The 27298-nt window shown below is 34.6% G+C and overlaps 1 protein-coding gene across 1 annotated transcript; it reads left to right on the top strand.

Annotated features, from left to right (window-relative positions):
* The first annotated feature begins 1177 nt into the window (after window positions 1-1177).
* Window positions 1178-3896, top strand: LOC136220807 (cytochrome P450 726A27). The gene is made up of 2 exons (XM_066008616.1): window positions 1178-2122; window positions 3199-3896. The coding sequence occupies exons 1-2, from the start codon at window positions 1232-1234 to the stop codon at window positions 3808-3810; spliced, it is 1503 nt and encodes a 500-aa protein (XP_065864688.1). The 5' UTR covers window positions 1178-1231; the 3' UTR covers window positions 3811-3896.
* The last annotated feature ends 23402 nt before the right edge of the window (window positions 3897-27298 follow it).

Raw genomic sequence — 27298 nt, 5'->3', positions numbered from 1 at the left:
TGATAACAATTCCATTTGCGCTAAATTGAGTTTGAATGACACGCATAATTAAATTGTCTAAGAAGAACTTAATTTTTAATTAAAAATCTAAAAAAAAATAGAGAAAATGGTCATAGGATTAACAATAACAAAAAATAAGAAGCTTATAATTTGTTTTTTAAAATAGAAAGACATTTTTTAAAATTACGTGGGGCTAGGCCCCGAAGCAAAGGAACAAAAACTACACTAGTATAGAACGACTAAAACTCAAACCGTTCCGATCATCAAGTAGAAAATCCTAGATGCCTGCAGAGGCTCATCAAACTCATGATAGCCTGACGAAAAGGTTCCTACTCTGCTGCTCTATTAACAATGGATTAGACTAATACTCCAGTCTTTATCGCTAAACTCAATGCATTTATTAATCAACCATCAATAGAAATAAATAGCGGACATATTGGTCTTTACAAACCCAAAAAACTACTTCAAAATAAAGAGACTAAACAATATATTATTTAAAAATATAGAAACTAATAAAAAAAATTTGTTTTGGTTACGGGACTAATAAATTATTGGGCAAAGTATAAAAATAATACTTGTGGTTTGTCCTCTTGATAAATAGAGATATGTGGTTTAAAAGTTTGCAAATAGAGATACGTGGTATGTTTTTTTTTTACAAAACAAAGTATTTGAAATTACACTGTTCAAAAATATTTTTATTTTTGTTATTAAATTATATTTACATATTAACAAAACACATCCGAAAATCGAATTGTAGTTGTATGGAATGTACTTAATATCAATTTTTAGTTCATAAAATGTCAAATTAGTAAGAAATGTAAAATGTCAACATATGTTTTATGGTTTCAATTTAAAAAGATGTTTTTTTTAACTGTATTTTATCGATAGATAAGAATAATTTTTTTTAAATAAAATTGTGATCGATTATAATCAAAACGTAACTATATAATTTGAAATATTTTATTTTAAAAATAAAACATATCACATATTTTTATTTACAAACTTTTAAATGTACTACGTTTTACAAATTCTTCAAACCACAACAGTTATTTTTTTCCACTTTTACTTAAATTATTTATCCTTATTTTTATACTACAACAAATAGCAGATGGTGCTTAACCATAGAACCACGTCTCTGAGTCAACAAACGACGGCTACAAAACCTGATATATCTATACATATATCTAATACTTCAGATCAAACTCCATTTCCAATCCCCACAAAAGCAAAAATGGATCTGCAACTTCAAATCCCTTCTTACCCCATTATTTTCAGCTTCTTCATCTTCATATTTATGCTAATAAAGATATGGAAAAAACAAACCCAAACCTCAATCTTCCCGCCGGGACCATTCAAGTTTCCAATTGTAGGAAACATTCCTCAATTAGCCACCGGCGGCACTCTCCCCCACCACCGATTAAGAGACTTAGCTAAAATCTACGGCCCTATAATGACAATTCAACTCGGCCAAGTTAAATCCGTTGTCATCTCATCACCGGAGACAGCAAAAGAAGTGTTAAAAACACAGGATATCCAGTTCGCTGACAGGCCTCTCCTTCTCGCCGGAGAAATGGTTCTTTACAACCGGAAAGATATTCTGTACGGGACTTATGGTGATCAGTGGAGACAAATGAGGAAAATCTGCACTTTGGAATTACTGAGTGCGAAACGAATTCAATCGTTTAAATCAGTGAGGGAAAAGGAAGTTGAGAGTTTTATTAAAACTCTCCGATCAAAAAGTGGGATTCCGGTGAATTTAACGAATGCTGTATTTGAATTGACGAATACGATTATGATGATAACGACGATTGGGCAGAAGTGTAAGAATCAAGAGGCGGTGATGAGTGTGATTGATCGAGTGAGTGAGGCTGCAGCGGGGTTCAGTGTGGCGGATGTGTTTCCCTCTTTGAAGTTTCTTCATTATCTGAGTGGAGAGAAGACGAAGTTGCAGAAGTTGCATAAGGAGACTGATCAGATACTTGAGGAGATTATTAGTGAACATAAAGCTAATGCTAAGGTTGGAGCTCAAGCTGATAATCTTTTGGATGTTTTGTTGGATCTTCAGAAAAATGGGAATCTTCAAGTTCCATTGACGAATGATAATATCAAAGCTGCTACTCTGGTTAGTATGGGTTTAATTATGAGGAATTTGATGAATTTTTGGTTGATTATTACTCTATTTAGGGTGGATTTCAAATTATTTCCGTGTTTAGGGTGATTTTCGCTCACCCGAGTGTCACAAAGCGTACGATGTGACAATCGGATAAATATTAGTCTACGAGAACTAGCACGTAAATTTTAGGGAGGACTAGGTTCCTTCTAACGTCCGGTTGAAAGTGACATGTGTCACCACCACGGGAGCTAGAGGGGCAGTGGGGGAACTCTCACCCTTGCCACCCTACTTTCGAAGTTCCGTCACTATTAAAAAGTCATTTTGCTCTCCCTTTTTGGGGTGTTGAACATCGTGTTGGGAGTGACACTTGTTGCCACTAGCAGAGCGAGAGGGGAATGGGCTAACCGCGCCTCTTGCCGTCCAGCTCCCGTAGTTCTGTCACTATTAAAAAGTTATTTTGGTCCATCGTTTCGAGTGTTCTGTTAGCATATGAACTTACTTATAGTGATATATTAGTCACTTGAATGTGTTTAAAGTGGCGTATTAGCTCCTAAAACTTTCTTATAGTAATGTATTATTATCTTCTCGACTTGTTTAAAATGATATAGGTTTTAATTTGTGTAAATTCTCTCTTGTTTTGTCATGTGGATTTAGAGGGTTAATTACATCATTTTAAACAAGTTGGAGGGTTACGATATACTCTATAAGGTGTTGCCTTCCCTTTCGGAAATTTCTAAATCCCCCACTGCGTGTGGCACATTAGATTTTGCGTCACGTGTCGCAATTCCAACGGGCATCTTAGTATGACATGCTCCTCCCTAAATAACCCTAAAATAGCAATCCACTTGTCACACATGTGTGATAGATGGGCTGCCATTTGGTACACTTGTCACATCTTAGTATGACATGCACATAACTTCCTTGTCTACCTTTTTTTTTTAAATGGACGATGAAATTACCTTAAGCACAGAAATAGTTAAAGAATATATTCTTTAGTGATTAACTATAAACATGTCAATTATAAGACTCAACAAATTGAAAGGTTTTGTTTTTCTGATCAAATAAAAAAAAACTTTGTTTTTTAGGAAATGTTCGGAGCTGGGAGCGACACATCCTCGAAAACTACTGATTGGGCAATGGCACAAATGATGAGGAAGCCAACAACAATGAAAAAAGCACAAGAAGAGGTGAGACGAGTCTTTGGTGAAAATGGAAAAGTCGAAGAATCAAGAATCCAAGAATTGAAATACTTGAAATTAGTCGTCAAAGAAACATTGAGATTACATCCTGCCGTAGCTTTGATTCCAAGAGAATGTCGAGAGAAAACAAAAATCGACGGGTTTGATATTTATCCTAAAACCAAAATTCTTGTGAATCCTTGGGCAATTGGAAGAGATCCTAAAGTTTGGAATGAACCTGAAAGTTTCAACCCAGAAAGATTTCAAGATAGTCCAATAGACTATAAAGGTACAAATTTCGAACTAATTCCATTTGGTGCAGGAAAAAGGATATGTCCAGGCATGACATTAGGCATAACTAATTTGGAGCTTTTCCTTGCAAATCTATTGTATCATTTTGATTGGAAATTTCCTGATGGAATCACATCCGAGAATCTTGATATGACTGAAGCTATTGGTGGTGCCATCAAGAGAAAATTAGACCTTGAATTGATTTCTATTCCATATACATCTAGCTAGTTGTTATGGTAATTGTGTACTTGCTTTGTTTCAATTGTGTGAATGATTTTGAATCGAAATAAAATAAATTATCGTTTTTCTCCTCCTTTCCATAGTTTTTTTTTGTCGTTTTACTCGAAGGAATAGAGGTATATGAGTGCTTTGATAGTATTGGTTAGAAACAAATACTGATATAACTATTTTGAGACAAACACTAAATAGCAACAACTGAACTAAATAAACCTTAAATCTACAACAATTATGTATTAGCTACATTTTATCATTTTGTTCGACCGGTGTATTACATGGGTGTTAAAAGGCACATATGAAGAGTTATATTCTCTCATTGTTTAATGAATAAAAAATTCGAGAATACTCATCAATTGAAACCTGGTCTATGAACCGTTGACCAAACGTATTCAATTGTCTTGTTTTGTAAGTTTAGCATGTGAGTCCATATTCAGTTTATAACACGACAAAAGAAGATGAAGCAAGTAGAAAGGGTACACTATTACAAGAAACTATCAAAAACGAAATTAAATTGACATTTACAAACCAATTCAGGCATTCCCAAGCCTTCTTTCCCTTTTGACGTTGTTGAAATAAACTTGGCTCTACATAAAATCAATAAACAATGCCAAACAATTAAGAACAAGGCAAAAATCAACATTCTGGTCATATCCCGCCGTGGCAGGGTGCCTCTAGAGGCACACCATACCGTGGTAGGGTCGTGTCTACGAGCAAGATTTCACGCCATAACCTTCAATACATCCCTTAACTCGTCCAAATAAACACATTAGTAAACTTCCAGCATACATATAATAATAAAACAGTAAACGACTAAAACATGTTTGAGTTAACACTTAAAGATTATTGAAATACAATGAAACCCTATTTAAGAATGATTTTTATTCGCCAAAATTTGACAAACATAATATTTAATATATTATACAGGTTTCAAAACACTCAAGGAACATTTAAAAGCCAGAAAAATGAAGAACGCTCGATGAAAAATTACATAATAGACCAAAATGGAGGATTCGGCCCAATTTGACAAACATAATATTTAATATATTATACAGGTTTCAAAACACTCAAGGAACATTTAAAAGCCAGAAAAATGAAGAACGCTCGATGAAAAATTACATAATAGACCAAAATGGAGGATTCGGCCCAATCTGCGTAGCACCCTACCGTGGAAGGGTGGATCTGGACATGGACCCTACCGTGGCAGGGTGCATTCCGCCGAGGCAATGTGTGTCACAGAGATGCTAAAAACATAAAGATTTGATTCTAAAGTAAACAATACGTAAAGAATCGATTCAAAACCCGTGAATCACCCTTAGAATTTACCTTTTCTAGAACTAAGGATTCTCAATGGAAGTATATGGATGCAATTGAAATCTTGAACCAACCTAAAGACTCTAGTTTTGGTGACTTGGCCGAAGATTTCTCACTTTAAAACCCTAATCTCTTCCTAACTTTTGTGTTTCTAACTTAAAGAAGCCTTGAAGGGGAAAAAGGAAGGGTATGCGATAATTTATTGTAGCTAACCACAATCCTAATTCATTCTTATCTATTTATAGGAGAATAAAAGTCATTAAAATGGAGTTAAATCTCATTAGAACTCCTAAAATCAATCCACAAGCGAATATGGATTGATTTTCCTTGATTTTGTATAAGGAAGCTAATTAGATAAGCTTAAAATAGATGGAAAATTCAGAATTCGAATTTCTTCAAAACTGCATGCACCTTGCCACGGTAGGGTGCCCTTCAGGACATACCCTACCACGACAGGGTGTAGTCCGCTGTAGGGCCCGAACCACTAGAAATCTTTGGTAGGTCATAACTTTCTCGTCCAACATCGAAATCATGCATGGTTAATTGCGTTGAAACCCTTAAGACTATGAGAATACCACTCTTTCAGACCTCTAGGGCTAATTCTAACTGTATAAAAAGTCAAATTTCAGATCAAACCTCGAGTTTGACCAAAACTTATGTAGGTCATAACTTCTTCATTAGACCTCCGATTTAGATGTGCCAAACATTGCTGGATAGCTCATGAAGAGTACCATGAATTTCTTTGATATTTGGGACCTAACTCGACTCCAATTAAAATGTTTAATTTTTACCTTGGACAATTTGACATTTTCTATGACTTTCTCACTTTCATTCAAATGTATTCCAAAATACTTCCATTGATCCCCTCTTTGTTGGATATCATCATAGGGTACGAATTCCAGTATCTACAATCCTCTGAAAGTGAGTGAAAGTCTGGCGAGAATCACTTAAAAGTGATCGAAAGTCGAGCGAAACCATATGAAAGTGGGAGAAGTACGGACGAAAGCGTCAAAAAGTGATAGGGTATCAAGCAAAATAACTTAAAACTGAGGAAAAACCAAATGAAATCGTTTGGGGTGACCAAAAATAAAACAAAAACATTTGAAACCCATGGAAACCAGGCAAAATTATTTAAAAATAAGAGAGCTCGAGCGCCGTTAAAAAGCCATTAGAATTGTGTGTCCTAAGAACGGTGACAATAGTTTGTGCTTAAGAACATGGATGATAGTCTTCCTTGTCAATAGGGACGACAATTATCTTTAAGAACGGGGACGACAGTTCCTCCCGAAGAATAGGAATGATAGTTCGTCCTTAAGAACGGGGACGACACTGTTCCCTCTCAACAGGAACGATAGTACGTCCCTAAAAATGTAGACGACAGTTCAATGTTATATATTTTTTATGATTAAAATTTTTATTATTATTGTTTTGAATGAGTAAAACATTAGTTTCTAAAAATTAGCTTAGTGGTTTATTAGAGTATTTGCAAAAGGCTCTTAGTTGAGCTCTTAAGTTAAAATTTGAGGAGAGAGTGTTAAATTTTAACTCCATTCGCCTCTTATTAACTCCTCAAAATCACTAAAAGCCTCTACATCATTAAATGCTAACTCTAGCCGCCTATTATTGAGGAGCTTCTAAGTACCTCTTTATTTCATTTTTTATTAGTAGTTTATTATTGAGTAGTCCTTCTTCTCTATATTGGTAAATATAACAACACTTACTAATTTTAATGATAAAATAATAAATAAGAAGTGAATATGAGGAGTATTGTTGGAGATGATATGTTACTAGTGGTTGGGCACAGTTCGATCCAAGTCGGGGATTCATGAATCTCCAGTATTAAATTGAAATTCGGAGATTAATAAAAGGAAATCTCTAGGATTGGATTGAAAGAATAAATCTCCAGAATTGAATTGTCCCAAAATTTCAGTCCAGTCCAGTTCGGGGATTCGGAGATTCGGTTCCGATCCAATCCAATATAAATTTTCGGTGATTCGGATAAATATCTAATATTTTAAGTCCTAAAAATAAATTAAAAATTTAATTTACAAGATAATAAAATATAGAATTTTATTATCTTACATAACTTGAAATAAATAATATTTTTTAGGAAGTAAACAGCATTCATTAAAAGTTACAGTTGATAAAAACGCTAAAAAAACCCACAAAAATCAAAGTTACAAAATAACAAATCGATAAAAACAAACAACCTTTAATTCCAAAAAGACAACACTCCATTAGCAAAATATGATCAGACCACAATCTCTCTAATCATCATCCCAATTTGTAATTGAATCTTCTTAACACAATAAATTCCTTGTTTTCCAAAGGAACAACAGTAAAAGCCAAACATCAACCTGAACATATAAAATTTACTATATTAGTGAATCAACAAATGTTAAATTAATTAGCTTTCACTTCAATAAAATTAATCAACACACTAGCAAAAAGTAAAAGGAAAAAAATATGCTTACCAAAATGCATTTGTTTCAGTTAAAAAAACCTTAGATATCCAATTGAAATATGGATAAAAGAGACGATGCAACTTCAAGATCAGAACTAATTTCTACAAATTAAATAACATTTATATAGTTAGTATTCATAAATATTTAATTAAAATAAAACTATGAAATATAATTGCTAAGTAAATATTACCTTCTTCAATAGCTTCAAGATCTTCAACTTCTTGTTCATGCTTGAAAGCTTGAGTTGAAGTTTTCAACCAATCTTGACAAAAAATCAAAACCGCAGCTGGCAGGAGTTAAAGAACTCCTAAATTGATCCAAAGTTCTACCACTTGTGCTAAACATAGATTCAAAAGCCACAATTGAGCATTGAATTGCAAAAACATCTTTTACAACTTTGGATAAAGCAGGATATCTTATAGCAGAGGCACACGCAGTGGCGTCGCTGTTCCAAGACGCAGCGCTTGAGCAATTCCAGACGCAGGACAAACGCATGTGGAAACGTAGTGGAATGAACGGAAACGCAGGTGGAATGAACAGAAATGCAACACAAACTCAGGTGGAAACGCAGGTGGAGTGGAGGAGTAGATGTAGCGGATGTGTTTGTAAACATGAACGAGATTTAGAGTTGCTGTAGGACAAGGGTTTTCTTTAGGTTATTATTTAGTTTGTAAAGTTCAATATTACCCCTGCTATACATATTCTTTTATTTTTCATAAACTCCCCTCTACATCTACTAATTTATTTTGATACTTTTATATAAAAATAATACTTATAAATTAAAATTAATAATTTTATTTGGGGATCCATTATTAAAATATAAATTTATTATTGCTAAACTTTCGGGTATTTCAGTCCAGTTTGGTCCAATCCAATCCAATTCGGTTATCGATCCGGTGCTGGATAAATTTCGGTCCAGTTCGGTCCAGTTCTTTGATGAAAAGTCAACGGTCCAATCCAGTTCGGTTCTCCAAAAAAAATCAACGGTCCGGTCCAATTCCAAAGTTTTTTCTCGGATAGTCGGTCTGGTCCAGTATCTTCAGGATCCGCGCCCAGCCTGGTAGTGGCTATTGGAAATGCTCTCAACGACTAATTTTTCTACTAACTTAGGGCTCATTTGGTTTACCTGCTGTTTGATGTTGTTGTTTACTATTTACTGTTATGGGTTATTGTTACTGTTGGAAAAGCAGGGATTCCCTGCTTTTATTAAAAAACTAATTTTCAGGTATAAAAACGTAAATAACAGCTTCTAACCAAACACTTAAATTTTTTTTTTCAATATAAAAATGCAAACATTAAATGAAAATGGATTAAACAAACATTCCTTACTGCCTTTACCAAGTTTTTTTTGTTAGCAAAGATACAAACTCTCATGACTACATAAACTATAAATAGGGTGGAATTCCATTCAATTAAAAACCAACTTCTATTCCTATACAAGCAATTAAGTGGTTTATTTATTTTAAGTCCATCATATCGATTTCCTCTTATCATTATTATTATTTGAGCATTATTTTTTTTATTGCAAACCATAATTTCAGTTGATTGAAGTGTATCTTATAAGAGAGACGTGATTAATTAATTCTCAGTCTAGATGTATCATATTTCCTCTCAAAGGACAGTGAAAATCAACATGCTTCAATCCATAAATCTACCGAATATTCTCAAGATCTAATTGATTATAATTATTGCACTCATATAAATTGGTGTGTTCAATAATCATTTTATTTTATTAAATATAATTTATTTTACTTAATTTCTAACAATTCATCTCTAAGAACGGGGATGACAGTCATCCCTATGAACAGAAACGGCAAACATTCCAATGAATGGAGGCGACATTCATCCTCTAAATGGAGACGAAATCATATATTTCGCCCTCTATAAAATGATTGATGGAGAATTAAAAAAGTTGGAGAAGAAAAATTTGTCTTCAAAATATAGGGGATATTTTTTTAATGTTTTTGGTGACGATGTTGGTTGTTCCGAAAGTTTTTTTTTTAGACTTAATACATAAATTACCCTTGAACTTATCTAAAAGGTTGATTAGCTCCCTAAATTTAAACGGTGTCTCGTTAGCATTCTAAACTTGCTTAAAGTATCATGATTAAGTCCCTAAATTTATAAAAAAAAGCCATAAAAATGTAAAGAGTTAATTTGTTTTAAACATATATATTCACGAATTAAGCCTTTATTTCGTGAGTTTTGATTTTTTTTACGGATTTAGACAACTTGTAATATATGTTACTTTAAACAAGTTCAGGAGGCTAATAAGTTATTTTACACAAATTTAGATGACCAATAAATTATTTTAAGTAAGTTGAGAAGGTTAACGAGATATTATATAAATTTAGGATCAATGAACTTTTTTGACAAGTTAAAAGCGTATGATTGTATTAAGTTCTTGGGATTCTTACATGAATATCATAGTTAACTACAAAATTACAACTAAATTATATTATCAAACTTAATTTTAAATATGTCATTATTTTCTATATATAATAAATAAAGTATACTTTTACATTCTAATTTAAAAAATTTAAACTTCAATTCATAAATTCTAAGAGATAATTTTATTAGTGAATCAAAATTACAACTTACTTATAAACCGTTAATTTATAAAATTCCATTTTTAAAATAAAAGAGATTAAAAAGTAATAATTTTATTAGTGAATCAAAATTACAACTTACTTATAATTGTAGATAGTTTTTTTTTTTTGAAGAATAATTGTAGATAGTGAATTAGCTAAAATTGTAGATGTTATGAAGAGGAGGAGAATAAATATAATGTGCCTACAAGAAACCAAGTGGGTTGGAGCCAAGGCTAGAGAGATAGCTCCTTGGGGTTATAAACTGTGATACTCAGGAAAGGATAAGGGTAGAAATGGAGTAGGTATTCTTATTGATAGGGAGTATATTGATGATGTAGTAGCAGTGTCTAGGAAGAGCGATAGAATTATGAGTGTTAAGCTTGTGATAGGAGATGAGGTTGTGAATGTCATAAGTGCATATGCGCCACAAATAGGATTAGATGTCTCTATAAGACAAGCTTTTTGGGAGGACTTGGAGGAAGTGGTGCAACAGGTTCCTAGCGATGAAAAGATGGTACTAGGTGGTGATCTCAATGGACATGTAGGTTCTAGGCGAGATGGGTTTGAGAGTGTTCATGGAGGGTATGGCTTTGGAGATAAAAATGAAGCAGGAAATGATATCTTGGAATTCACATCAGCCTATGACTTGAGTATCATGAACACATGGTTTATGAAAAGAACATCCCACTTAGTGACTTATCGGAGTGTCGGTAATGCGAGCCAAATTGACTTCTTCCTAGTAAGGAGTGCTTGGAGAAAGAGTTATATTGATTGTAAGGTGATCCCTGGTGAGAGTACGACAACACAACATAGAGTAGTGGTGCTTGATTTTCGAAGTAGGAGATGTATGAGAAAACGAACACCACAAGTGGAGACTAAGATTAAGTGGTGGAAACTGCAAGGAGAGAATCAACAAAAATTTGTGGATGAGATGGCCAAAAAAGATATTTGGACTTGTAATATGGATTTAGATATATATAGATTCGATATGGTCTAAGATGGAGCATAGTATAAGGGAAGTAGCGAAGGAAGTTCTAGGGGAATCTAAAGGTAGCATGCCACCAGGTAAGGACACATCTTGGTGGGCAGAAGAAGTACGACAAGCAGTAAAGAGTAAGCGATAATCCTATAAAATATTAGGGAAGTGCAGGAGTGATGAGAACTACGAAAAGTACAAAGAGGCTAAAAGGGAAGTAAAGAAGGTCATACGAGATGGTAGAGCAAAGGTGAATCGGGATCTGTACACAAGATTGGATACGAAGGAAGGGGAAAGAGATATATATAGAATTGCTCGGATGAGAGATAGGAAGACGCGAGATCTCGGAAAAGTTAAATGTGTGAAGGATGTGGACCAAAAAGTCCTAGTTGGAGATAAGGATATCAAGGAACGATGGAGGTCCTATTTTGATAACTTATTTAATGGAGAGCGCGGACAAGAGGTTGGAGATATAAGTATCCCTCGCGATATGATAAATCGTGAATGCATACGGAGAATTCAAAAGGGTGAAGTCAAAATGGCATTAAATAAGATGAGATTGAAGAAAGCAGTAGGACCTGATGGCATCCCTATTGAGATTTGGAGATGTTTGGGAGAGAGAGGAATCGAATGGTTGACGACGTTCTTCAACAAAATTTGGAGAAACAATAAGATGTCATCCGAATGGAGGAAAAGTATTCTAATCCCATTGTATAAGAACAAAGGTGATGTCCAAGATTGTGCCAACTATCGAGGAATCAAATTAATGAGTCACACTATGAAACTGTGGGAGCGAGTGATCGAACAAAGGCTAAGGAGGACAGTGAAGATCTCAAAAAACCAGTTTGGTTTTATGCCGGGAAGATCAAATATGGAAGCCATCCACCTAATGATACAATTAATGGAGCACTATCGAAATAAGAAGAAAGACATGCATATAGTTTTCATTGACTTGGAGAAGGCATATGATAAGGTACCAAGGGAAGTACTTTGGTGGGCCCTAATAAGGAAAGGCATTTCGTGAAAATATGTTGACATCATAAAGGACATGTATGAGGGAGCATGCACGAGTGTACGCACCAGTGTTGGGAAGACTGAAGAGTTCTCTATTACGATTGGAGTGCATCAAGGTTCTGCACTAATCCCTTTTCTTTTTGCCATCGTTATGGATGAACTAACGAGTTCACTTCAAGATGGTATACCATGGTGTATGTTGTTTGCAGATGATATTGTGTTAGTTGATGAGACGAAAGAAGGCGTGGAGAGGAAGTTGGAACTATGGAGACAAACTTTAGAATCTAGAGGCTTTAAGTTGAGCCGAAGTAAGACAGAATATTTGGAGTGTAAGTTTAGCGGCGATAGGAGTAGGGAGGCAGGGACACTCACACTAGATATGGGAGAGTTGTTCAGGCATCGGATTGCTTTCGGTATTTAGGATCTATTATCCAAACGGATGGAGAAGTAGATGGAGATGTTGCTCATAGGATTAAATCTGGTTGGGCGAAGTGGAAGAGTGCTACGGGTTTCCTTTGTGACCCCGGCATGCCAAATAGATTGAAGGGAAAATTCTACCGCACGGTAATCAGACCAGCACTGTTATATGGTACGGAGTGTTGGGCAGTGAAACACTGTCACACTCATAAGATGTCAGTGGAAGAGATGCGTATGTTGAGATGGATGTGTGGTCATACGAGAAAGGATCGGGTGAGTAATGAAATAATTAGGACAAAAGTAGGGGTTACATCTATTGAGAATAAAATGAGGGAAAACCGACTAAGGTGGTTTGGCCATGTAAAACGAAGAGCGTTTGATGCGCCGGTTAGGAGGACTGAAGAGTTGCAAAGGGATGTAGTGGTGAGGGGTAGGCAGGGCCGGCCCTGGGCCTAGGCCCGGGGTGCGCCGGCCTAGGGCCCAAGGGGGCCCAAAAAAAATTTAGCTTTGTAAATAAAGTGCATATGTTTTAAATATTATACACAAATTCAAATTAGCATAATGGTAATGCATTGTCTTCCCACTTAAGAGGGTATGGGTTCAATTTTCATCTTTGTCATTTTTTTTAATATTTTTTTTGATGTATTTTTAATATATAAATGTTATGGGTAGTCAAGAGTAAGAAGACAAGTTTCATTTTATTACCTTGATTAAATTTTTAATATTTTTTTGATGTATTTTTAAGGCTTAATACATCATTTGCTCCTTGAACTTGTCCAAAATGGTTGATTGGCCCCCTGAACTTTCAAAGTGTCTCAATAGCTCCCTGAACTTACATAAAATGTTCAGTTAGCCCCCTGAACTTGCGTAAAACGTAATCAATTGATCACTCGATTGAAAAAAAGTAAGTTAAATACGGAAAATGTATTGCACGCGTCTTAAAAAAAGTAAAACAATCAAGATTGGGGTATTGCGGTTGTAATATTAGAGAATACAAGGTTTGTAGTTGAGCAAGTAATAACTTCATTTTTACTTTATTTTTAAATTATGTAATAACATTCTAAGACACGTGGAATACATCTTCCGCATTTAACTTACATTTTTGCAACCGAATGATCAATTGATTACGTGTTACGCAAGTTCAGGGGGCTAACTAAACATTTTATGCAAGTTCAGGGAGCTATCGAGACACTTTGAAAGTTCAGGGGGCCAATCAACTATTTCGGACAAGTTCAGGGGGCAAATGATGTATTAAGCCTATTTTTAATATATAAATGTTATGGGTAGTCAAGAGTAAGAAGACAAGTTTCATTTTATTACCTTGATTAAATTTGAAAATTAAAAATTAATTTATACAATGATATGAATAAAAATCAATGGGTTAAGGTGCAAAATTACTCATAACGTTTTTGGTGAGGAGAAATTTTACCGCTAACGTCTAAAATGATGCAAATTTACCCCTAACGTTGGTAGCCAAGAGCAAATTTACTCCTAACATTGATAATTTAGGTCAATTTCAGATACAATTATAAAACACAGATATTTTTGTCTCTCATTTTGCATCAATTGCATATCAATTCGTTGTAAAAAAAGATTTCATGTGTTTTATAATTTAATAATAGAACTGGATATTAATAATTTTTTTGAATTTTTTGGCCAATTCATACAAAAACAGTATAGTTTATTTATTTATTTTTTACATCCCAACATATGTTTGTAATTTGTTACTGATAAAATGACGCATGTGTGAAGTGTAGATGACAAGATTCATAATCGAGAAACAGTTTGATGAAATATTTATCAAATTAACCCAATTTATCAATGTTAGGGGTAAAATTGCTCTAGACTTCCAACGTTAGGGGTAAAATTGCACCACTTTAGACATTAGGAGTAAAATTGCTCCTGATCCAAAATGTTAGGGGTAGTTTTGCACCTTAAGCCAAAATCAATTAGTAAATTTTATATATATTAAAAGGGCCCTTACTACTTGTTTTGCCTAGGGCCCCTAAATTATCAGGACCGGCCCTGGGGGTAGGGAAACACCTAAGCAAACTTGGAGGAGAGTGATCGAGAGTGATATGAGTGTATTGGGGATTGAGGAAAATATGGTAGTGGATAGGAAAGAATGGATGAGAAAATTTGTGTCGCTGACACGATTTGATTTTACGGTTTTATATGATGGTTCATGCTAGCCGACCCCGAATCATTTCGGAACTAAGACTTTACTGTTGTTGTGAATTTGTATAGGGAACCCAATCAAAAAAGTTTTCAACTCGTTTTAGTTTATCCTGTGCTGTGCATATGATGGTCGTTGGAATTCGAAGTCTGCCAATTTAGCAGTCAAAAATGGTCGGCTGAGTGATATAATATATGATTATATCTCCACTATCGATATAGAAGAGACGTAACGCTAATTAATATTATATTATTTATTTTTCACATGGAAATGCTCAGATACTTACAATAATTTAAATGTCAGCAACAGACCAATATTTCACATATATATCTCCTTTCTTTTAACTTATTATAACTATTAATAATATAATACTATGAATATATAAAAAAATATAATACTATCATAATCAGAAGATGGGTAAATTACAGTCATGACCACTGTTTAGAAAGTCAACTGTTACATACCGTTCCCAAATTACTTATCATAGTTTCTTTTAGATTTTTTTTCCCCTTCTCATTATTTTGATCAAAAATTAAAAATTCTCTCTCCAAAATCATAAAACCGAACAACAATAATTGAAATTATGAAAATAATTGATGTGTGACACTCCGAACCACGAAAATGGATGATTACGAGTCGGAAACATTAAGATTTACATCTTTTTTATCAAAGAACTCATGAAAATAATACATATTTTTCATATTTTCATGACGTTTTTGGATTTTTCTTCATAAAAAATAGGAGAATTTTTCATTTTTCGTCACAAAAAATTGAATGATTTAGTATTTTTCATCACTAAAATTTTTACGATTTTGCATATTTCAAAATTTGGCATAAACGGATGCGGCATACCACCCGACCCATGGTGGGAACGGATGCGGCGTACCGCCCGACCCATGGCGGGAACGGATGCGGCATACCGCTCGCCCCATGGTGGGAACGGATGCGGCATCCGTTCCCGCCATGGGTCGAACGGTATGCCGCATCCGTTTATGCTAAATTTTGAATTTTCTCTCAAAATTGTTTTTCCCCAATTTCGAAATTTTTTTATGCCATGGGTAAAATTGTCCAATGGGGCGGTGATAAGTAATTTGGGACGGTAAATAGCAATACCCTTTAGAAACTAAGGCCTTCTATTAAAAAAAAAAAACAAAGCTGTCTAGATTGTCAGACACTCGAACACGATAATTTATCGCGATTTTTTTCGATTAGTTCCATTTTTTTTTTGGTCCTGGCTGATTTTTAATCATTTGGGTTTCACTTAGACCGTCTGAACAACGTTATGCACCGCCTAAGTAACAATGAAAAAAAATATTTTTTTAATTTTTTTCTTTATTATAATACAATTTTCAGTTGTTTTAATGATTTTTTTTGTTTAAATATTGATATTTATCTTTTCTAAAAAAACTATTACACATTTTTAATGATATATTATATAAATATACGTATTTTTTATATTAAATAGTTTTATATTATTCTTGTTAGATAATATAATACATATTTCAAAATTTATGTAACAATTTATTGGTTTATAAATAAAACATACTGTTGGGTAAATGTAATTTTTACATTTATTCACATTTTTACTATAGGTTATAACCTATAGTTTGTCATTTTTATTATTTTTGTTATAAAAAAAAATTAAAAGTCTATAAAAGAATAAGTAATATAAAATATAAAATAAAAAATGAAATAGTCAAAAGGAAGTAAGACATGGGTTAGTGGGTGACAAAGTGGCAATATACCATTTAATTAACTAAAATGCAGAAAAATCCGAAATGATCACTGGCCGCTTTTGATTAAATTATTCGGGGAGCTAAACGTTCAAGAACATCAGAAGTAAGCTCGGATCTATCTTCAGCATCATCACAGGACAAGCACAGAGAGAGCAAAAAAATTTCAAAGTCAGCTGCAGAAACACAAAACAATTTCGGGTCAAAGCCAAGCAAGTCAAGTTGAGGCCTATAATTAAGGAAGCACAATCAGATTTTATTCAAGGTGGAAGCATGACATGAGTAGTGGGTAAGTGTGTGTTTAGTGGGCACAAATTTCACCTATAAATAGTTCCTTCCATCTCCATTCAAAACCCTCATTTTAAACACCCAACAAAAAATTAACACAAATCAAAACCAAAATACACAACACTTTTTCTCTCAAATATTTCGGCCTATTCATCTATTTTTCCAGCCAAATTCGTCCCTTTTCAGTCCAAATTCATTCCAAAATTCGGTTTTTCAAGCTTACAATTCAATTCTAATCACTAATCCTTCGTTCTTATCATCAATTTTAGCCACAATACTTACAATTTCAAGCTTTTGTTCATCATTTTGAACATCATTTTTCCAGCAGCCCCTGTTTCCGATTTTCATCATTAAAAATCGTCCCTCCAATCCCTCAATTTGGTACAAATCGCTCCTTTTTCGATCAAACACAAATCCGATCCATTTTCCTACTCGAATTCACGCCGAAATATCAGTTTTACCACGTCAATTTCCGATTTTCCAACAATCATATCCAATCAATTTAGCTCACTATACACGCATTTCACTCAAGTCAAGCATCGTTCTCGGGATAACGACCTCAAGCAGATACGACGTTTCAACGTGACGCTTCGACGCAACCGTTCACCGCTTCGGTTAACTCATTTCAATTGTTCATTTCAATTTTAATTTCGATTATTATTATTATTGCTTTTGACATTGTGAATATTAATTTGCTATTGTCTTGGTTGTAATTATTTCTATTCGGTTGATTGTAACCCAAAACTCTCATTTTAAGGTAAATATAAAAGAAAAAATTCAAAAAACTCTTGTGTTTGCTTTACTATTCTCATATTTTAATCATCGAAAACTATTGGTCCAATTCTAGTTAAAGTTGTACTGACGGCAACTAGGAACCCAGGGAAACATTTTCACAATCCTTGCTTTTCCCGTACAATTGTTTGATTATTAGTCATTTTTCCATTAGATATAGGCGTATATCTACAAAAAAAATCGTTTTCTTAAATGTAGGTTGAGAACCTAATTCTCTAGCACACCGTAGTTTCCCGCATCTTTTCGCACGAGTCACTATGACATACTGTCATCTGAAGGCGAAATAAAAAATGCGCTCGATTCTCAGATGACATTACGATTACAGAATCCTGTCATCCAAAGAAAACGCGTGTTTTCGTTAAATTTGATGCGCTCAACAGATGTCACCTCTAATAAATGAATGTGATTGTATGCCGAAAACAAAAAAGCGGCAAATGAAATTTTACTTACGCGGCCATACCAAATTTTAGGCGCTCTATTGTTTGACTGAAATTTCAGTTGATATATAAACTCTCTCTCTAATCTCAAACCCCAGTCACTACAAGAAATTTGATCTTTTATGACGGATAAAATTTGTCATAAAAGCATGATTTTTCGTCACAATACACAATATGTGACAAAAATTTGTTGTCACATCGATCGTCATAGTAGGAGCGTGGTATTATGTATATGTGACGTATTTTTCTTTTGTCATGAATGATTTACTTTTATATGACAAACATGAACATGTGTCACTATATTATTTTGTTTTAGTAATGTTTATTTTGTCACTATTTTTACAAATATTTTGTCACTTCACACTTCATTTTGTCATGAATTGTGAACATTTAAATGACGTCAAACAAAATTTTGTCATCTAAAAATATAGTTAAGGTGACAAATTCTAATTAAAGATTGAAACTATATAGTTTTCGTGACGTTGTAACTGTCAAAATTTCTATCAATCAAGATTAAATTTTGTCATGAAACTTAAATATTTAAGTGACGAAATTCATATTTTGTCATTAAAAGACACAATTAAGGTGACGAATATGTATATTTAACTTAAATTGCAGAATTTTGATGACATTATAAATGTCATAATTATTGTCATTTTAAAATTTAAGTCGTCAATAAAGAGTATTAAGTGATGGAAATGATATTGTAACTAAAAGTTTATGTCCAGAGATATGTAAGAGATGGTGTTTGACTCATATCAGGGATTCCATATATACAACTAAAACTTGATTTGCTTATCAAGATTCATAATATAATAAGCCAAATTTTTCTATTTTTAACTAGTTGGTACAATGTACTATCCATATATTAATTAACAGAAAAATCTATAGGTCAAGCGGAAGCTTGTTGTTGGCATGACTTCCATTGTAAATTCATAAACCACCGTACCATTTTTGATTAACTGTGTTTAATAGAACAAGAAAACGATGATAAAAAACAATCTATTACCAACCAATTAATTCAAATGGCAATAAAATGTGTATATATAATATCTCATCAACTTCATTTCAATTCTAAAGGATCCCAAACTGAAACTGGAAACTTCCATCGGGTCTGATGCACTACAATGACAACCTAGTTGGATGAGCAAAGTTGATAGCGTATTGCAGCTCATGGTGGCGACTTCAAGAGCATGTATGAGTTTGCTGATCCTATACTGCAACATTGTGAAGAAAAAATGACCTGCACTGAATACCAATTAGGATTGTAAAATTAGAAATTGGTTTCTCTTAAAAAAAATTATACATCAAGGTTCCATTGATTCTGTTTCATGTACCTCTCATTACCGAACCTTTTTGAGATGTAGACATATGAAATCTAACGTGTGTGTCAGATGGACTGTATGGACTTTAGAGAAACAATTTCCATTAATTGATTCTTATATAACTGAAAATTGATAAGATACATAAGGGAAACGAAGCATGATCGAATCAATAAGCAAATGATATTGTCCTACCTATAAAACCTACCGAAAAACTTTTCTAGGAGAGAGTAGTCTAACTCTCTATAAATTCCTCACCGTAATTTGGCAAAATTGCCTTGAAAAAGACATTTGTTCTCGTTGTTAGGTAATTGCTTGTATTCCTTTTCGTCCTTGTAGATGCTTATATAGGGATAAAGAAGAAATTCAAGTTGCACACTCAATTTGTCACTAAACAAAAATGAGAGATAGAGAAAATGAAAGAAATTTTCATGTGCAAAAGAGATGAAAGAGATGAGTTTTGGACCTAGTAATAGAAGTAATAGAGTTGGATTCGAATTCTGTTAGCTTTGCTTTCACCATCACACGATTTCCAGTTCCATATATCACCAAATAATGTGCCGCTTTTACAGTGAAAAACAGTTAAGAGAGATGAGTTTTTCCATTACTGAAACACACATATATGTAATTGCATATAGCTATTTAATTTTGAGTTGCCATGTCCCCCTCTAATTGGTTGGCGATAATCTGTATATAAAAAAGAATATTAATTTCTAACTATGATCTAGATTTTATTTGAGCATGCATTAATTAGGATTTTAATTTTCTCATATAGTGCTTTTTTTACGTTATTAATTAAGTAAGGGTTAAGGTGCAAAAAGACCCCTAACGTTTTAGGTTAGGAGCAATTTTACCCCTAACGTCTAAAATGGTGCAATTTTACCCCTAACGTTTGTAACCACGAGCAATTTTACCCCTAACGTTGATAATTTGGGTCAATTTCAGAAATTATTATAAAACACGTACATTTTTGTTCTTTATTTCGCACCAATTGCATATCAATCATTATATAAAAAAGGATTTCATGTTTTTTGTAATTTAATAATAGAATTGGAGATTAATATTTATAAATTCGGTGAATTTTTTGATTTTTTTTGTCTAATTCATACAAAAGACATTATATTTTTTTATATTTTTTTCACATCCCAACATATGTTTGTGATTTGTTACTGATAAAATGACATGCGTGTGAAGTGTAGATGACAAGATTCATGGCTGAGAAGACAGTTTGATGAATTATTTATCAAATTGACCTAATTTATCAACGTTAGGGGTAAAATTGCTCTTGGTTACAAACGTTAGGGATAAAATTGTACCATTTTAGACGTTAGGGGTGAAATTGCTCCTAATCCAAAACGCTAAGGGTATTTTTGCACCTTAACCCATTAAGTAATACTACAACTTACAATTTCATAATACACTTTTTTTTTTTTCTTAATATGTAATTCTGTAAAATTTATTACTGTATAATAATTAATAATATTTTCTAAATAAGGTCATATTAATATTACACATTGACATGACAAAATTATCATTATTAAATAGACATGAACATTTTGTCATGAAAATACATATATGACTATGCATTATTGATGTCATAATAATAAAAATAAAAATATATGACCAAATTTAATTAATCACTGCTTTAAAAAATTATTTTTTATGACAAGGAATTATAATAAATAATATTATATTATATGACGACATAAAAAAGTCATCAATTAATATTATATAACCAATTAAAGTTGGATTCAGAGTCTTAAGTCGCTTAATTTAGATCTTGAGTTCGAGTCCTAGTATACAAGTAAAACTTTAATTGGAAAGGGATCTATTTAAAAGGTATCTGACGAGCCTCAGACAGAGAAATCAGATAAACTGTCACGGAAAAACATTATATAATTTATATTATGACCATTTACTTTATTATCATAAATTATTCAAGTAGACAAACAATATGTAAATATAGTCACAACAAGATAACAATAATAAATAACAACATATTTTTTATCACATTTTCTCGATTATTTATGACGTATTTATCTCCCATGATGAAAAATTATTTCGTCATCTATTAAAAATTATTTCATCCTTAAATTATTATTTTTTAATGTAAAATTACTAAAATTTCTCAGTAAATATTATGGTGATGATAATCCATACATTGTCACAATAATAATAGCAAAATACATGACTATATTTAAATCATATAAAAAATGATAATAATAAATGACGAAATCTAATTTGTTATCCTTTCTTCGAATCAAGTTATGACGAATAAAAAATGTCATAGAAAAGTACTTTTTACTATGACGATACATTTGTCACTAGATATCATTATTTCGTCATGGAAAAATTTTCCCTCCAAATTCATTCTAATAAATTTTTCCTCCAAAACTATAGGTGACAATTTTTTGTATATCGTCATAAAATATATCTTATAGTGACAAATAGGTCAAACAATGGAGACGCTCTTAAAAATTGTCATGAGAAAATTAAAAACAATGACAAAATGTAAAATGCGTCATGGTTAATTTATTTTTGGTGACGAAAATGTGTTCGTAAAAAGGAAAATCGTCATGAATTGTCATATTTCTTGTAGTGAGTTTAGGTTACGCAAGAGCTTCATCCCTCTCATCCCTCTCTATCTCTATGGTTGATTTGAACATGCAATCACTGAGTGAGCTCGAAACACGGTACTGGTAAGCCATATTTTCTTCGTTCCTAGATTTATTAGAGTATCATTGTACCTTACTCTATCTTTTCCTCATCCGATTTACTTTTGTGTATGTCGATTTCAGCAGCTGGAATAAGAATCTTGTGATTTCAGACCTATCGTTGAAAGGTTTAGATCTCTCGCTTAGCTACACTAATTTTATTGTATTTAGATTCACTGCTGAAAAGCTTGGGTCTTTATCTTTTTTAACCTAGGGCAATACAGTGCCTGATACAGTAGATGGTATGAACTCATCTGATTCCTTTTTATTTGAACATAATATTTGCAGGGATAGTAAGAATGCTTCAGTAGATGGGAATGCTGACTGAAGAGATTGTCAATCGATTCATGCCTTTAGCATATGGGAAGATTTCTTTAACTTAATTAATATATATTAATGTTATGTTGGTTTGAACTGATTGGTCATGCCTTTAGAAGTGATTGAGTATGTTTGGTGTACTGTTTAGGAAGCTAGAACTCATTGATTTAGGAAACTAGCCTGATTTAGTATATATATTGTTATGTGGGTTTGAATTGAACGATTACATATATGTATGATGTTGTGGTTGATGATGAAATAATTGGTAGGAACTGATTGGTTAGATATAACTATTTAGGAAGCTATGACTTGTATGAATGATCATTAAGCATGTGGCTGATTAGGCATACTCTAAAGCTTTGAATGTTCATTGTGATTGGCAATACTCTTACACCTATGAGTTATACTGCTAGAAGTGATTGAGTATGTGTATGTGTATGTGTATGAAACATGTTTATGTTTGATGTTCTGTTGATGTTTATGTTTGATGTTCTATATGAGTATGTGTACGATTGTTCATTTGATATGGCTTGTAGCTTATTAATCATGCATCAAGTATTAGAGGAACATTGTAAAAGGGTCATTGAGCATGTATGAAGCATGTATTAAAGGGTAAATTTAGGCTAATTGCATGTACTGATATGGCTTGCAAATGATAAGATATATCACCATACTCCTTTTTATTTGAACATGACCTATGATGATAAGTAAGGAATAAGTTGTCTTGAATAAGTAAGGAATAGACATGCACAAATAAGTTGTCTACTTGCTATAGCATGTTCACTTGAATATACATATGTCTACTTGAATTAGTTGTCTACTTGTTATAGCATGTTAGGCATACTCTTAAAGCTGAAATGTTATGAACTCAACTGACTCATTTTTTTTTGAGAAGAGAAAAAAAAATGAGTCAGTTGAATGCAAGGATTCTGAATGCAATTCGTTTACAATATACCTTAATCATGCATCAAGTATTGGAGGAACATTGTAAAAGGGTCATTGAGCATGTATGGATCATGTATTAAAGGGTAAATTTAGGCTAATTGCATGTACTGATATGGCTTGCAATGATAAGATATATTTTGATTAGATAGAATATACATATACATACGAACTGAATAACAAGCTCTACATAAAGGGTTATGTATGTGCATTGGCCATACTCTTACTATGTTCATTTCCACTCGGTTTGATATCGTAACAACAACATTAAACATGGTGATAGGTTTATGATGCATTTAGCACAAACAGAGTCCCTTGTTTTGACAGCATCATAAACCGCATTACCAAATTCAGAGTACACATACATACGAACTGAATAGCAAAGCTCTACGTTATATTACAAAAGGGGGGGATGAGTGTTGCCTTTCGGTTGGAATTAAAGGTCCAAATCTCCTTAACTATTTTGAGTGGAGAAAGGAAATTTCGAATTGGAATGAGAACCACATTTGGAGATTGCATTGCCTTTCGATTCTCCTTTCCCTCACTCAAGATAGTTTAGGAGATTTGGACACCCGCATATCCACTTTGCATACTCTTCAGTGCATATCCGGGCGAGCCCCTCATACTCTTCCCTGTTGCTGCGGTATTGCTCAGCAACTGCTTCTTGCCCAGGATATGGCTCCTCACTGTGGGGCTGTAGAAGTAGATCATATAGGTGCCACAGACACTACAAAATGCATAGAATAATTAGATCAAAAATATGATGTTGTATGTTTATCAAATGAAATAGATAAATGGTTGCATTATACCGTGGCAGTGGATAAACGATGGTTATTAAGGATACGGGGAAGATGAATCAACCCCTGAGGAGCCACATTAGGATGATATATCCTATTCCAGAAGCGAAACTGAGAATAAGAGGAGAGATTTATTAGTGTATGTTTCATGTAGGTGATTATATCTTACTGATCTGTGTTAATATTTACTCTTGCAGGACTGTTTGGGAAATCCGGAGGGTAGCTGATTCTGATTTCAAATACACCCCTTTCATATGGGGTGTATTGGGGGCCTTTCATTCTGATCGACCATTTGAAGAAGTTACCATTGAGAGGACATGTACGTTATCATCCAAGAAGAATCATTAGAAATACACAGAAGAAACCAGGAAGAGTTACCCAACAACTATGGATTGAAATTACGTACCATCGATGGCCAGAAGCCACTCTGGGTTCTCCATGTACAATTTCTCCAAGTCAGCAATCATCTCTTGTGGAGTTTCAACATTGAACTTTACTGAGCTTCATGATGAGGACATCTTGTCCCTGGACGCGGGGCGTGAGAGAGGACACGCGGAGCATGAATCCGGGGCCGAGAGAGAGGAAGAAACCACGCGAGAAGGGGGTCACGTGGGCAGTCCACACGGGACGTGTTGTCTAGTACGCGGGGCGTGGATCAAGCCTTCGGAGAGAACCAGTTCCAGGATCTCATGTACGCGGGGCGTGCCTCCTAATACGCGGGGCGTGCCTCCTCATACGCGGGGCGTGTCTCCTCAGACGCGGGGCGTGCAAGACCACTTTCGGAGCATTCAAACTCAGAGACGCTTTCACGCGGGGCGTAGTACGTGACACGCGGGGCGTGTTTCAGCTGAAGAATACTTCCTCCCCAAGTTCTCCATATTTGGGACCACTCCCTATTTACAACTCTACCACTCCTTATTTACAAGCATGCCACCCCTTTACCATTAACCCTACTTTACCCTTTTATATTTGTATTGTAATTAGTAGATAGTTTACCCTTTTTGTAATTTGGCAATTAGGTTTTTGAGATGCTATAAATTCATCTCTTTCTTTTTGTAATAGGTTAACTTTTATGAAATACAATTTATCATCTTCTTCCTTGTGAAGTTTGTTAAGGTTTTATCCTTCAACAATGGGGATTTCACTATTCCTATGGATTTAGTCCATGAATTAGGATCCACTCCTTCTAGTTTAGCTAGATAAGTTGTTAGCCTTTGTGAGTTTACGGTTTAAAACTCTCAGTGGATTCCGTGCTGCATCATTTGGTATCAGAGCCGAGTCGTTTTCCTTGACCGGAGACTTCTTCTCGGAAATGGTTCAACCACGTATCACCACCGAGGCCATTGGAACCCAGGAGCAAAGGCTTGAAGCACTAGAATCAAGCATGAAGGAAATCAATGACAAGATGAATGAGCTTGAAGAAAAACAAGAAGCGGAACAAAGAGAAAGGCGTCTTGATACGGAGAGGCTTATTCTCGAGTTTCGAAATAGCCGCATCCAACCCGCCGGAGAACCTCACCGGAGACAAAAGGAACGTCTTAGAGCCGGGCTGAGGAAGTCGGAGCTCCTATGTGAAGAGTTACTAAGGAAGGTACGGAAGGACTTGGAGCATATAGAGATGAGGAGGCTCCAAAGGGCAACCACTACTTTACCTCCTAAAGATCCATTACTAATCTCTTCTCCATCACATGTGGTAAAGGTAACTCCTAAGCTTCCATTCTCTACTATTGAAGTTTTGGATATTCCTATTGCTATGGAATATGTTGGTGATGTTATTTGTGAGGATGAAATGGATTTAGATTCTTCTTGTGAGTTTATTGATAATGAAATTGTGGAGGAGGATTTAGTTTCATTTGTGGATAAGGAGGGGAGGTTGTTTGTAGGTGAGGTTGTTGGGGAAACCCATGTTTCAAGGGATGCTCCTTTGGTGTTTGATGAAATGCCCCTTGAACATAACTTCAATGAGATGCTTGGTGGGAGTGAGAAAATCACACTATGTGTGAAGGGTGATGGTTATGGTGATGGGAGAGATGTTGGTGGTTCAACCATGTTGGGTAGTTGCATGTCTTTTGAGTTAAGCGGCTTAGCACGTGGGATAGTCAGCTTGAGCTATAGAGAGAAGCACGTGGGAACGATAGGTCGTGGGAAGAGACGGAATGAGGATGGAGAGGGAAGTGAAATAGTGTATGGTCAAGGAGAAGATGATCTAGGAGAGGAGATTAATGGAGAAGGAAACTTCGAAATTGAGCTACTTAATGATGATGAACTTGACTACTATGAGCGAGAGTTCCGGAAGGGAATGGAGGAAAGTGGAGATGTGGGACCAACGTCCGAAGATGGGGAGTATGTGTCTCTCAACGGACAACCACGGGGCATTCTACCTTTGGGAAAGATACCACGTGACATGGTATGGGATCCGGGAGGTCGTATGCTATGTCTTCCTCATAGTTGCTTGAGCTTAAAGGAAACGGGTGAAGGATATGTTGTGACGCCTCTAGGAAGAAAAGAGATTCCTAGCACACGCACATTAGGAATGAACCGAGCCCCTCACTTGGTAAATTCGGAACTTGTTATTTTGTTCTTGATTGAGATGCATGTGTTGGGATATATGTTATGTTTGTTGGGGGGACATCAACCCTATGAGGAGTCAATGAGGAGTGATGTGATGGTGAAGAGAGTAAGCTTCAAAGGATATTTGGTGAATGGGAATGGCCGTCCGGATGATGTAGAGAAATTGGGAGAAGTTCAAGAATGGTGGAATCTTAGCCAAGTTAGTGGAGAGGCGACTCGAGAAGCCGCGAGATTGTTAACCCAATACAAAGGAGGGATCAATACAAGTGCTCTTGGGATCACTACGAAGTGGGATGACAAGTGTCGTCGGGACATCCCCTTTGATGTCGGCTATGAGCGGATTGAAGTTGTGATTAATGTCCATGTTCGTGAAGTGGAGAAAGAGGAGATCCGGGGTTGGTCGGTTAGACATGTCGTGGGAGTGTGGAGGAGCTTCCAAGACATTGGGACGGATTGGTTTGATCAACTTCGTCGAGATATTCCGTTCGATGTCGGTCGGATATTGAGGCGAGTCTTATGGGGGATGAGCACCGAGGGCAAGACACGAGTTGAGGTGTGGGAAGAGTGCATAACGAGAAGGAGAAGCCGACAATATATGGAGTGGCTAACCCCTAC

The sequence above is a fragment of the Euphorbia lathyris genome, chromosome 1 (genome assembly GCF_963576675.1).
Source record: "Euphorbia lathyris chromosome 1, ddEupLath1.1, whole genome shotgun sequence".
Lineage (NCBI taxonomy): Eukaryota > Viridiplantae > Streptophyta > Magnoliopsida > Malpighiales > Euphorbiaceae > Euphorbia > Euphorbia lathyris.
The sequence above is the reverse complement of the archived record's forward strand: the minus strand, read 5'-3'. Positions and strand labels throughout refer to the sequence as shown.

What these genes read in the sequence shown, in the direction of transcription:
- LOC136220807 (XM_066008616.1), top strand. Translation starts at nt 1,232, where the DNA reads ATGGATCTGCAACTTCAAATCCCTTCTTACCCCATTATTTTCAGCTTC. An exon ending in ATATCAAAGCTGCTACTCTG is followed by an intron (nt 2,123 to 3,198) that starts GTTAGTATGGGT and finishes TTTGTTTTTTAG; the next exon opens with GAAATGTTCGGAGCTGGGAG.